Source organism: Chaetodon trifascialis, chromosome 9, assembly GCF_039877785.1.
Source record: "Chaetodon trifascialis isolate fChaTrf1 chromosome 9, fChaTrf1.hap1, whole genome shotgun sequence".
Classification (NCBI taxonomy): domain Eukaryota; kingdom Metazoa; phylum Chordata; class Actinopteri; order Chaetodontiformes; family Chaetodontidae; genus Chaetodon; species Chaetodon trifascialis.
The window spans coordinates 15885512-15899352 of record NC_092064.1 but is presented as its reverse complement, the minus strand read 5'-3'; the positions used below and the strand labels follow the sequence as shown (position 1 = coordinate 15899352).

The window sequence follows — 13841 nt, the reverse complement described above, 5'->3', positions numbered from 1 at the left end:
ATTACGTCACAGCTAAACAGTTTGAAAAGGCATCCAAAAAAACACCTCCATTCACATACAGTGAAGATCGGATCGGCTTTGTTTGTGAGCGTAGTAGTAGTGTCGTAAACTATCATAAAAACTGACTAACTAGTTAAAAATGGTTAAGCGTGGCAGAAAAGACAAAGAAAGCACAAAAGGAAGAAACCAATATACACAATATTCATGCATATATATGTGGTATAGGGCAAACTCTCATGCTAATGAATGGACCTTTACACCTACATTAATCTATGTTTTGGGCCACTTGGGGGCAGCACACAAGCAATAAAATCAACTCAGTCATATCTCAGAAACATAATATGGCTCGTGTGGTAGCAAATAGTTGCTATTTTTACTCATCCAGCCTCCACAGAGCAACATGAGCATTAATATGGAGTCCTATTTGTGTCCACCTGATGAATGTAAGTCCAATATTGACTCTCTTTTAGCTCTGTTGTTGGTCTCCACCAACTCCTCGGGGATATATGTGGCTTTTTAGCTGCTAATCGCTCCACTGTGTTCTCCAGTCTGCCATTTGGTGTTGAGCAGGTAGTGTACAGTGGGTTTTTAGAGCTTTGGCTGTTAAACTAAAGCAACAAATATAAAGATGATAAAATGCTTCACAGAACTGAGGAGAACTGCAGAGTCGGGAGGTTTCAGTTGTTTTTTTGTTTTTTTTTTTACCAATCTTCCCCACATACAACTGAAAAGATGTTAAGAGTTGGGGTCTGTTTTGTCTACGGTCTTCGAGGAAGGGAGAGGCTGCATCCTTCCTGTTGCTGAACCTCTAATAGGGCAGCACTCTGTGCCACAGATAAGACCCCTCTCTGTGATTGCAGCGCAGGGTTTTTATCAGAGCGCCGCAGGAACACGGCAGTTCTGATCCACTGTTTGTGAACTCTGCCCTGCTGATAGATCTACTGGGCAACAGCCAGGAAGGGAGGGGAGAGGGGGAAAGGTGGCACAGTAGACTACACACTATCCCTGGTATTTCTGCTCAGAGGAAATACTGATAAGACCAGCTCCTCAAGAGTGATGCACTGAACGCCTGTGTGTTATTTAAGTGACACTACGTCTCCTCTTGAAATCTGCTTTTCTGAGTTTTTCCACAAAATTAAACACGTCTAAGATTTCTAGGGCTCCTCCCTGAGACTCCACGCATCAACATACCTGTATGTCGCCCGTCCCTCCTCCACTGGTCTCCCCATTCTGAGTGAAATCTTCTACCAGCACGGAGGGGAACACCCCCACTCGTCCGTTGAGCTCCCCCTCCCAGAAGCCGTCATCGGTCTGAGTGTCTCGGCTCAACAGGCGGATCACCGCTCCCTCAGAAAAGGAGAGCTCCTCGTCCGCCTGGCCCTCGTAATCATAAAGTGCGCGGACATACATCACTGCAGAGAGAAAGGAGGACAAAGAGAGAGAAAAAGCAATAAGAGACACACCGAGGGAATAATCATTCTTGGGGAAATGTAGCTTCTTGTCTGTCTGGTCCTCATTGTCATAAAGAGAATGGTACACACTGTTGGACAGAGGGAGATACAGAGAGGACAGGAAGCATAACTGGAATAATAATTAGATGCCTGAATGTCCCCATGTGCCTGGTTCTTGTTCTCAGAAAGAGCATTAAAAAGAGAGTAGAAGAAGAAAGAAGTTTGCAAAAATGGTGGCCTGGGAAGGAAGAATAATCTAGTGTTGCTTTCATGCAGTTGTTTCCCCCCCTTTGTTTTAGCATGCTGAGAAAACATGTTTGACCAATCAGGTACCATGAATATGATGCGTTCTTTATTATCTCAGGTAATTAAATGAGGTGTCATTTGCACTGCCAATCAGACAGATGCAGCCAAACAATTCAATATTCCTTTATTAGTCCCACGAGGGGAAATTCCAAGCCTGGTCAACATTTGACAAAGCAGAGTAAGAGTGTCCAGCTGTGCTGAATGCTGAACCTTTTCTACAAACTGGATTCAACCAATAGTGTCGCAGAAATAAGAGAGGGGGCTCAGAGTGAGTTAACGTTTGTGATAAAGCTCAGCTCCTGCCCATTTCATCAAAATGATCTTCAGTTCAATTATTTTTGTTTTCTTCTTTTTTTGACCAATTCTATACAACTACCTGAGCCTTGTTTCTGTTCCAGTGAGGTACTGGAATGGCAGCAACAAAAATTTGTACTTATTTGCTGGCAGATGTGCTAAACCAGTGGCTTTAAATTAAGAGATGAAAAGGATATCAGGAGGGGCAAAGCTTGTGGAACCTTACCTCTGATTTTTTACCAAGCACTTTCAAGTTTGCCGTTGATTATGGCAAACACGGCACTATTTCTACCCTTTTTCCACAACCCGCACGCGCCTATTTTAATAACAGCCTGTTTTGCAAAAATAAGTGTTGTTTACAGCTGGATTCTGCACAACTCCAGTGGAGCAGTAACGAGAAAAAACCCTTAATCAGTGGCACACAGCAACCTCATTATGGGAAGAAAAAAAAAACTCACTTACAGTTGCACAACTGGAAATAGCTCGTTTTACTCAAACTCCTGGCATACAGTTTAATTATTTCAAAGAATAATTTACTACTTGCTTTGTTTACAGCATACTAACTGTTTGTGTCTCCATTGATGCAGTTGGAGTGCAGCTCTGGCTCGGTGGAATTGGACGAGGTGTGTGATCGAGCGTCGAGTGTAGCCAGAGACTGGAGCATGCTCAGCAGACTGTTGGAGGTCGGGAACTGCAGGTATTTCTCTGGAACATAGCCCACTTGGCCTGTTTTATTGCGAGCCTGGAAAACACACACAAAAAACCACACAAGACTGTGAGACCAAACTCAGGAGATAAACACTATGCCCATCGGTGTGTGTGTGTTTGTTCACCTTGACCCAATCCTCCATGTCTCCATCCTCAATGACCTCCAACATCTCCTGTTCATCAATAGTTAACTCATCTGGCTGAGAGGCCTGCGGGAGAGACACAACAACAGTGTTACAGATGCAGAGGGAGTGAGAATGAGAAAGGGAGTTAACCGCAAAAAGGAGGTGTATTTTTAATGTATTTATCCTTTCTATGGAGAAGACATTCATATAGTAAAGTAAAAATATTCCACACTAGACCGAGCCCATCATTAATAATTCTGAATTCATAGATTAACTTTAAAAAGCTAAAAAAAACCCATCATGTTAGTAACTGCAGATTCATATTTGCTATAAAAACAACACTGACATTCAACTAGCCCCAGTGCGTACGTGGATGCATGTGTTTGTGTGTTACAGTTGGGCAGCTAGCTGCAGACATTTGGCATGTGTAGATGTGTGACCATGTAACTGCAGAGGGTGTGTGTGTATGTGCTGGTTTACCTTGTATGAGTACAGGACTTTGCAGGTTAGCGGGTAGTTTCGGAGGGTTCCTGAAGGACTGGAGCTGCTGTCGTCAAAAACCTCCATATTCTCTTCACACTCTTCTCCCTCCTCACGCTCCAAGTCCACTGTGCCCTTTAACACACAACCACAGCCAGATAAAGTCAAAACCTCTGATAACTGCAAGGACAAATAACAAAAGATCCGTTCACCTTTTAGGTGCCGGAGCGAAGAAAAAAAAACACACCTGTAACAAATGTGATATTTATATGAAGTCAATCACACACTGAACACATGAACATTTGACTGTCAAAACACTTAAAAAAGCATTATAAAAAACTAATTTCTACACAACCTCCTGGCTCGAACTCTGTGATGTGACGCGCAGCTGAAAGACACTGTTTACCTGTCTCTGCCTGTTGGTTTGTATCTACAGATCCCTTCATTTTTGTTCTCTCCCATTAATCTCGCTGTTCACCACCTCTGCCTGTTATTATCCCGACTTCCACCTCCACCACCTCCTGTGCATCTGCTCACCAGTTTCAAGCTCTGCCCATTAACAAAGACACGCTTTCACTCGTTACCTTTTTCCTCCTCTTCCTGTGCTTTTGCACTCTATCTGTGCTCGTGTCACGACTGAATCCAGAGCAATGCTTACCTTTTCTTCCTGCCTGAGTTTCTCTGTCCTGCTCAGTGTGGGTAGTGTCTCTTTCACAGACAGGTGTAGAGGGACGAATGTTTCATATGATGCAGCCCCTCCCTCTTTTGTTCCATGAGAATTTGACTGGCTTATATGAACGTCATGTGATCTGGCTGTAGAAAGATCCATCACACACAGCAAGCTGAGCTGGCCACAACAATGGAGACAAGGTGTGTGTGTGTGTGTGTGTGTGTGTGTGTGTGTGTGTGTGTGTGTGTGTGTGTGTGTGTGTGTGTGTGTGTGCACGCGCACGCATGTGTTTATCCATTCCTGAGTCATTGTGTTTAGTCATCAGATTTCTGTTGACACAGTAAACTCGACACCAGTGCAGAACAAAGCGGATGTGTGTTTTGTATATGACTTCACATCCCAAGTAGGTCTCCTAGAAATAAGAATCTATTCTCTAGGGAAAAATAACCTTCAGGTGTGGTCCTAAGGCCTAAAGATTAACATACTCTCATCAATGCTCTTGACTGGGAATGGTTTTTAAAGAGCCTTGACACTGAATTACGTTATACACACACTAACGTTCACCCTCTTAGTTTAGCATGTTAGCATGCCAACATTTTAAATTAGCACCAGAGTACAGCTGAGGCTGATGTGAATGTCAGGTGAAATTCTGACATGATGTTGACTCTGGAGGAAAAGTCAAGGAGGAAGGAAAGTCATTACTGTTCATTCTGAGGAGGACATAAACGTGTCTACTACTAGGAAAAGTCGGGATCACCAACACAAGTAGGATTCATCATCTGGGGAGTGTGAATATCTGTACAAAACTTTGCTAAAGTCCATCAAAGAGCTGTTGAGATATTTACTGACAGTGTCGAGGCACACAACAGTTACACATCTACAGAAGGCGACAAGGTTGTGGGATTGGGATTGGGGTTATGGGATTGTTAGCAAAAAGTAGTGTAGAAGTGGAATATATAACTGGGTGGGGACATACATCCATTGTGATGGAGAACAAATTGTAGTCCAGCTCCATATTTTGAGGTTCGGCAGCGAGGTCATATTTTTGCTGGCTGCATGTCTGTAGTGTTAGGTCACTTTTATCCACTGATTTAAAAGTACTCTGCACTGCCTCAGGGTCAATTCCACTTCATCCCTGAAGTAAAATGACCAGCACGAACTTCAGTAATAACCCGATAAAATATCACCAAAAACACATCTCAAAGTGTGTACCAAGCGTACGGCCGAGATGCAGACCAATGGCCGATTTTTATTGGTCCAAGAGGTAATAACTGTGAAAGTGATATTGTAATGAAGGCAGAGGCTGCCTGAGGGACTGATGGTTCATGGCTTACAATATTTCATAGTGGTAATAATAAAGTTGTGTGGAGTGAAGAAAGGGCAGAGGGAAGTGCCTGCTACTTGCTCTCATTATTCTTTGTGCTCTCCTCTCTGGATTATTATTCGCAATCCATCCATCCTTTCTTCTCCCTCTGACCGTCAGCCACTTCTTAACCTCTCCCTAATCAGAAAACTGCTGTTAACAATCCCCCCTACTGTTTCCTCTCCTTCATTCCCTTCATTGCATATTGTTATTATAATCCCTCTTTCTTTCGCTGCCAGCCTCTTAAGGCTCCAGTACACTCCAAATAAAATCAAAGGCTGTTGAACTGCTGTCAAATGCAGAAATATTCAATGTGCCTCCTGGTCTGTTCTTTTAATGACACCCACGTCAGACGGAGGAGTTCTCAGCAAGTGTAGCCTCAAACTGATCTTATAAAGAAGGGGAGAGAAAATGGAAAGAAAAACACATGCCTAAGGGACACAAAAATAAAATCCCAAATTCACTTTACCAACTCCTTGGAGGTAATTAAGTACAGAAATACTTGGCTTGGATCAAATCTGAACACAGTTCTTTGTTTTGGTCAAGATTTTCAGTGCAAACATGTAAATTCTCCTGTATACTGGGGACTTGCAATATATTTATCTATGTTCTCTGCAGTTTCTCACTATCCCTCTATCTCTCTCACCTCAGCATCCAATTTTACTTCAGCATTATCACTCTGATGCCACTCCCTCCTCACCTCCCCCCCTCACCCTCTCCTCCACATCACACCAGCTCTTCTTTTTCTCAGCTCGCTCTCTCTCCTCCCCCTCTCATTCTTCAGGGATTGTCTCCATCTTCCACTGCACAACTCCTTCTACCATCTCTCCTCCTCTCCATTCATCTCTTCCTAGGTTGCTCTCTCCCTCATTCTCCTGACTTTCTCTCCCCTTCTCACACTTAGTGTCTCTCTCTCTTTCTCTGTGTTTGCTGCAAGCTGCAATATCATGTGAGCAGAGTGTCAAGTGCTTCCAACGGAGCAGACCGGCTATGTTTAGTCCTGCTGACAGACATTCACACACACGCACACACATGCACACAAGCGCACACACACACACACACACCCACAAAAACCCATGCAGACACTTAAACACACATAGATAACCATAACTCACAGACACACACACTAAAGGACACAGCATATAAAGCAGCATTAATGATTGTGCATATTTAAAGGTTACATTAAGTGTAACATCTGAGTTTTATCAAAACAAAGTTTTAGGAAAATATCAACTCAACTAACTCATCAGGATTATTAACATCGCTTTAAAGGGTACTTTGAAATTTGGGGAAATGCGCTTATTCAATTTCTTGCCGAGAGTTAAGTGAGAAGATTGACACCCTAAGTATGACGCAACCACCTGCAGCTGGTTAGCTTAGCTTAGCACAAAGACTGGAAACAGAGGGAAACTGCTAGCCTGATTCCGTCCAAAGGTAAGAAAATCTATCTACCAGCACCTCCAAAGATTACAGATTAATGTTTCATTCTGTTTGTTAATCCACACAAGCTTTAGAGGTACTGGCAGCTGATTTCATAGATCAAGGCTAGGTGTTAACCCTGTTTCCAGTCTTTGCGCTCAGCTAGACTAACCAAGTCCTAACCCTAGCTACAGATTTAGCATACGAGCAGCATCAGTATTCTCATGTAACTCTCCCCAAAAAAGTAAATAAATATAATATGAAACTATTCGTTTTCGGTGGAATGCTGTAGACCACAGGAAAAATCACAATCTACTGTGAGGAATGAGGGAAGGGGGATGTGGAGGTGCCTGGAGTCCACCTCCTCCTGACAAGAATACAGTAAGCACACACAGTCATGAACACCATGAGGTGATAACAAGGTCCCTTTGGATCTGTACACAATCTATCTTGCCATTAAGGGTAAGTGTCATGAAATAAAAACTGTGAGTTGTGCAAGGAGTACATCAGTATTCCAGTCGGGAAGAGGGCCATTTTTGGAGGCAGTAACTGGTGTGACAGATGATTAGGCAGAAGGGCTCAGGTCAGTTATCTTGCAATTTACATCATTTAGGAAGTGATTCGTCACGAGAACTGCTCTAGATGGGTGGTTTTCACTAATAATGAAATCATGAAGAACGAGAAGTGTGTGATTATGAGTCAGTGCCTTACAGTTTAAAATGACATCTTTCAGTTTGCTGAATTCAAGTCGAGTCAAATTTCATTTGTGTAGGCCAACATCACAAATCACAAATTTGGCTCGAGGGGAATTGAGTGCAGTAGCTGCAAAGTGCAAGAAGACAAACTGCTGGGAAAACAGATGAGCCAATAGCAGATACAAGACTGACATACAGCGATGCAGTTCAGTGATATGGTGCTTTTCATTGGGTAAAAGAGGCCACCATGCATGCAACACAGATTAGCTATGACTTCTGTTGTGTGGTGAAAAGGGACACTTCTACTTCTGATTTGCAGGTGTGAGATTTGCACTTTCCCGCCAAGTCAAAAACTGCTGCTGACCAAAATCATGCATGCATGTCCTGTATGTACTTAAGTGTTAGCACAGAGGCTGTCACATTAGAGTTTATGTTCATTTATTTGTCCAGTGATTCCAAATTACATTAATTAAGGTTCTGTTTTTGTGAAAACAGGAACGAGATCTGCTGACTTGGCAAGAAAGCAGCAACGCACAGTGAGGGGAGGTGTCTCACCGACAGTGAGGGATCGTGGGAAGTGTAGCTCGCCCAACGTTCATTCTCCAGCTCCTCCATCACCTACAGCATGCAGAGAGAGTGAAGGGGGGGTTATACACATACTGCAAACAAGCACACTCACACACACGCACACACAAACTGTACCACACAAAACTGGAATTCATGCGTGAAAGGATTTATACACACACACAAACACTCAAAGGGTTGGCATGTCTGACAAAACATACCTGGTTCATGGCGCTCTTCAGCCAGGTATCCACGGCAACCCCAACTTGCCGCAGAAGGTCCAACCGTGCCTCAGCTTTTAACTTTATTGTCTTTGGAGAGAGAATGGGTTAAGAGCGTTAACAACGCCAATTATAATGTTGACCTACACACTTTGTCTTTCAGCAGTTGCAAACACTTATTTTAAATCAGAGGTGAAAGCCTGAAATGTCTCACTGTGGGATCAAGAGTAGGAGCAGGCCTCTTAGTCTTTGTAGTAAGGCAGGTATCAAACTGGCCTTACTATTTGGACTACAATAGTTGCAGTTAGCTTGGTCTCCAGTTGCCAAAGTGTTTCATATTTTTCACTAGTGGCAAGAAAACTAGCCCCTTATACTACACAGATGAAAAGACACAAATACCTTTTAGCCATGATGCTCAAACAAAACAGACAGAAGTCAGTACCAATATAACTTGCTATTAGAAAACATTACCATATACAGTAAGCACCCAAATGGGAGCCATTTCTCATATATAATGGGTTTTTGAAGAGATGCAGGGAGAAGGACCTCAAGTGAACCTGGATAACAGAGCAAACATTACAATAAAAAAGGCCTCAATATTTGATAGACCTCTCTCTATGCACAGAGTGTTATGTTTTAAACTACTCAGTCTGAAGCTCAAAGTCATCTTTAAATCAAATCATCACTAGAAAAAGTTAACTTTTTGGGTCTCTCCGTTATATTAAATCACATGCGGCACCGTTCAGTCACATAGTGAGCATGTGAACTGGATCTGCACCCCACAATGTGCTGAATCTGTGTCAAGGAGTCTTATAAATCATCAAAACTTGCTGCACTTTGTTTTAATGAGCTGTGAACACTGGGCATGTGTGGTGTTCTTTCCTAATGAGACAATACGATGATGGTATAACCACCAGTAGGGAAAACCCCTGAGATTATGTTCAATCTGTCTCCCCTCCTCAACGCTCTTTCATCTCTGATCCTTTCTCTTTTTCCCTGCTGTTTCTCACAGATTTCATCAATTTCCTTTTTCATTATCCTCTACTCTCCTTTCTCAGTGCTGACAGAGCAGCTTGATAGTTGATAGCTCCCTCCCATGATGAGCAGTCAGACACACTGATAAGACAGACTTCCAGGCTTTGATCAATAAAGACCTCAGCCCCTTGAGTGCCTCCATTTTTTTCCTTTCTGTTAGCAGCACCCAACAGTTGCTAAAGGGAAGCACTAGCCTTCGCTGCTGCTGCTGCTGCTGCTGCTGCTGCTGTTGCTGCTGCTGCTGCTGGGCCATAGACATACCAGACTAAAGAGGAGAAAAGTTAAAACAGTCGATGGCTCAGCCAACAGAATAAGCAGTGAATACAGATCACTGGTGGACAGACTGTATGACCTCAGACAGTCCTGCTGGGCAAATCTAATCAATAAAACAGACAGAAAGGTAGATGGAAAGGTAGACAGGCAGAGAGATACTGCAGGAAGAAAAAAAACTCCTTCACTCTACTATGGAAGCAGAAGCAGAGCAATGGCATGTATGTGAGATGCATCAGAAACAGCAAACTGTAAGAACATAAGAAGCTACATCCAGTGTGTGTGAGATATTAAAGAGGCACAGTGGGATCAAACTGATCCAGTTTGATCCCACTGTGATCCCATTATGACCAATATGTATGGTATTATCCAGCCAAACAAAAAGAAATACCACCAACTGGTTGGTCCGGGCACAATATATGCACAGTAAATATGGAACATATTTACCAAAGGTATTAATGCGATACAAACAAAGCTGTGCCTAGAATATGAGTAGAAACGTCCAATCAATTTTCCAATCCTTATTAGTTTTGTTTGCTCGGGGCACAGTCTTGTCTCTGTCTTGATGCATCTTCTGTCTGAAGGATTTTGACGTCACATATTAATGAGGCCAGCTTGCCTGGTGGAGCCAGTTTGAGAGCAGCCCTCAACAGCTCATTAGTATTTAGACGGCCACTTGCCTAAACTGTTCTCACTCACTAAGCCTCTGAGAACTCCTTAGAAAGAGGAAAAAAGCAGAGACGAGGCCAATAATCATCCAATATCACTGCGGGGAATGTCAGATGTATTTGAAAGTGCTGTACAAGAGAGGAAAGGCAAAAACAAACACACAAGAGAGAGTAAGATCTCTTTTTTTGGATTTCCACTATGCAGAAAGCTTTAATGCGTAGGTAAGAAATATAGTGCAGAATCAGATACTATGCACTTCCTACATCACACTCTCTGAGGCTATACAGAGGTTGTTAGAACTTATGCTGATTCAGAAAGTGAGAATAAAGCTGCTTTTGTCTCTAATAGATTTTATTTCTATTTCTTGCTCGAGAAAATATGTGTGTTCCTTCATAACAAGAGCCTTTTTTCTCCTCCTCCTCTCTGAAGCATGTTGCTCTATTAATACAGACAGCTCCAGTAGAGTGAACAAGGTTAGCCTGAGGCACACGGCTATTACATATAATTTATCTAAGAATATACGAAGCATTTAATTTTCACATACTTTTATCATAGCGTGTAGCCCTTAATCGTGCTGGTAAATTTTGTTACAGTCATAAATACTGCAGTAATTTCTGCGAAAGACTCTCTGGAAAGAGTTTCAAGATCATCAAGCATTCATGCAGAGGCCTTTAAATCAGGGCAGCATTTGTAGAGAGCACAGACTACATAAGTGTACTCTCTCTTTCAATGTTTATGGATTCATTAGAATAGATTCAAAGGCATAAAACGTTCACACAGTTTTTCTTTGAGTTTTGTTGCTCCTTTTCATTAATCTGTGACAACAAAGCAGCACATTTAGTGCGACGGGAGAGACATGTGAACTTCATGATTGTGCTAATTATTGTTTTTTTAAAGTCTTCTGTGATCATATTACAAGGAATGAAACTCTGCCTTACTCTTTCCCCATAATGATATGAATAGTACCAAACCCAATCTACTATTGTGCCTAGTTATGGCCATAAAGGCAAAAGCCTCCCTTGATTTTCGACGTATTCTTAAAAAAACTACAAACCCTGCGTAAACAGTTGCTAAAGCCAATAAATAGGTCTGCAAGCTCTTGAAAGGTTTACAGGATTCAGGGTATTGAAATTTATGCTTCCCGCATCGTGTTTCCCATAAAATATTCAGATGGAAAACTGTGGGACAAGACAGGAAACCTGCAGGTATTACTCTCACTCCAGCATGTGCATTAAATCTCGAAGAGTACATTAAATCTAAATAAAACCAGAAAAGCACCTTTCTGACCGATCTGCCTGCAGGCCGACATGCAGTGAACGATGGTCACATTTTTAGCACAGACGATGCATTGATCCTAAACATTGACTTTGAAAATCGGTTGGCAGTCAAACCGTTTAAGATGTTACAAGCAAATTACACAATTATGAAAAATCAATAAATGAGGACAAGTAGCAAAGCCAACTACGCTATCAATCTTTCTTATTGGTTGGAAGCGATTTTCTGTCATTAAGCTTGCATTTCCGACTTGCTGCTTCTGAAACACTGTTGAGTTCTTAGCTGATGATGACACCAAAGTAAAACCCGGACAGAGACACCATGCATTCCTCCACTGGGTATAGGTGCCTCAAAAATAGCTTTTAATTGACATATCCTAAATATAGGCCTAACTTCATTTTCTTACTAATAAGGTGTTGGAAAGGCTACTGCAAGACACTTGATAGGATGAAGATCAAATTTTATGGAAAAGGAAAGAATGGGGCAATCACTATCCAGATAATGCTGTAATCAAATGCGGATAATGTCTTTTGTACTGCTTTCACTCCCTTTATAATTCTGTGATAAGAGCTCTGTGATGGAGCCATTTGTACCAAATGAGTTCATAAAATATTCATCGTCTTACTCGAGGTAATGCTGGAAGAGCAAGGGATAGCAGACAGACAGTGTGAGCATGAGAGACTGAAAAAGAGATAGAGGGTGGGGTAGGAAAAAGGTGGAGCGGTCACATGTTTGTACTTTGCAGGGAATAATTATTTTACAGGACGTGAGATCACAAGCTATTAATCAGTGTTGCGAAAATATTCCTGCTGAAATAACAGCATGTGTATCAATGAAAGCACTAAAGTGATATAAAACATGCTCAACCCATAATTTGCAGAAGCACCTCAGGGTATGGATGGCGAAACACAGAGAGATTCAGCATCAGAGGTGAAATGTTTCTTGACCGAAGCTGACAGCAGAGGGTGCCAGATATGTGAAAGCCTGCTAAGAAAGGTAGCATGGAGGCAAAGAGGCAGCATGAGCTCAGCAAAGTGAAGGAAGACAACAACATGAGCAGGGATGAAAAGAGCGCCGAGAGTGAGACTTTGGTGAGCGAGCAGAGACAGAATCGAGGTGAGGGGAATGAGAGATGATGCAGCTATCTCATTCGGTGAGTGCGACAGGTTGAATCTTTGAGAATCAATACTTAGATGATAGATATATCTGTGAGTGGAAAGGCTGAGAGGTGTAGATGGAAAAAAGAGTGTCTGAACACAAGATAAGAAGGAGAAAGAGGCAGAGGCAGATGATTTGAAGAAAGAGCGAAACAAGCAAGAAATCGAAGAAAAAAATGGAAACCATGTTATTATATCTGATAGTTTAGATATTATAGCTTAGATTTCTACAGCTGTGCTGCTATCACACATGTTTACTGTCAGATAGGCACAAACAAGTGTGTTTAAACCTGTACAGCTGAACAGAATGCAGCAAAACCATGTACAACAGGGGATTATTGGGCTGTGTGGATAAGAAAGGTTGAAGAACTTGAATGATCTGACATCTCCTGCGATGAGAGGTGTACCGATCAATCCTGGGCTGTGTTAGTTAATTATACCCCGCTGTGTCGGCTGAGCAGATGAGCAGACTGAATGCATTTGCCAGTGTTTGCATTTAAAATATTTACCAAATAATTAGTCACTCAGCCCAAACACGAGGCAGAGGAAATGCGGGACGGGGCTGAATTCTATGTTGCCACCGAACCAGAGGGATTGTTTGCTAGGCTAATGCTGCAATGATGTAACAGCAGGAAGCAAGTCTACAATATGCAACATTTACTACTACCACAGATTCAACAGCGTGTATTTTAGGGGAAAAAACATTTTGCATTCATTACAAACACACAGCTACTCTTCTTCTCAACACGCTTTTCTCTGTTTGTAGTGACCAACCACTCCACAATAACCACTCACATATCTACACATAACCAAGATTATTTAAGAATCCTTCATCTTTTTCATGTCAGAAGAGAGGAAACATCTATCCACCCGTGCACCAATTGTATTAGAGACTGGAGCCTCCAAAATTCACACAGAAAGGGTTGAGCTTAAACGCTGAGGCAACTGTGCTGAGGGAACACATCCCACAACACATTTATATCCTCTGTAAAATAGCTCAAAAATAAATGTCAACAAACCTCAGCTTTGCGCATGTTTTCTTTGGTGTCTTCTATCTTCATCTCCAGGTCTAGTCTGCCCTGCTCTGTGGGGGGCAAACCATGGCTCTCACACTCCTCCAGACACTGAAAACAACACAA

The 13841-nt window shown here is 42.2% G+C and overlaps 1 protein-coding gene across 2 annotated transcripts in view; it reads right to left on the bottom strand.

Annotated features, from left to right (window-relative positions):
* LOC139336602 (F-BAR and double SH3 domains protein 2-like) overlaps positions 1-13841 on the bottom strand; it is a 68602-nt gene that overhangs the window by 4202 nt on the left and 50559 nt on the right. For both annotated transcript variants that reach the window (XM_070970752.1, XM_070970751.1), the window contains 7 exons: positions 13722-13826; positions 8297-8386; positions 8067-8129; positions 3365-3499; positions 2885-2968; positions 2616-2793; positions 1192-1412 (listed from right to left, as the gene is read on the bottom strand). In XM_070970752.1, the coding sequence (XP_070826853.1) occupies positions 1192-1412; positions 2616-2793; positions 2885-2968; positions 3365-3499; positions 8067-8129; positions 8297-8386; positions 13722-13826 (876 nt within the window). The remainder of the gene's footprint in view (positions 1-1191; positions 1413-2615; positions 2794-2884; positions 2969-3364; positions 3500-8066; positions 8130-8296; positions 8387-13721; positions 13827-13841) is intronic.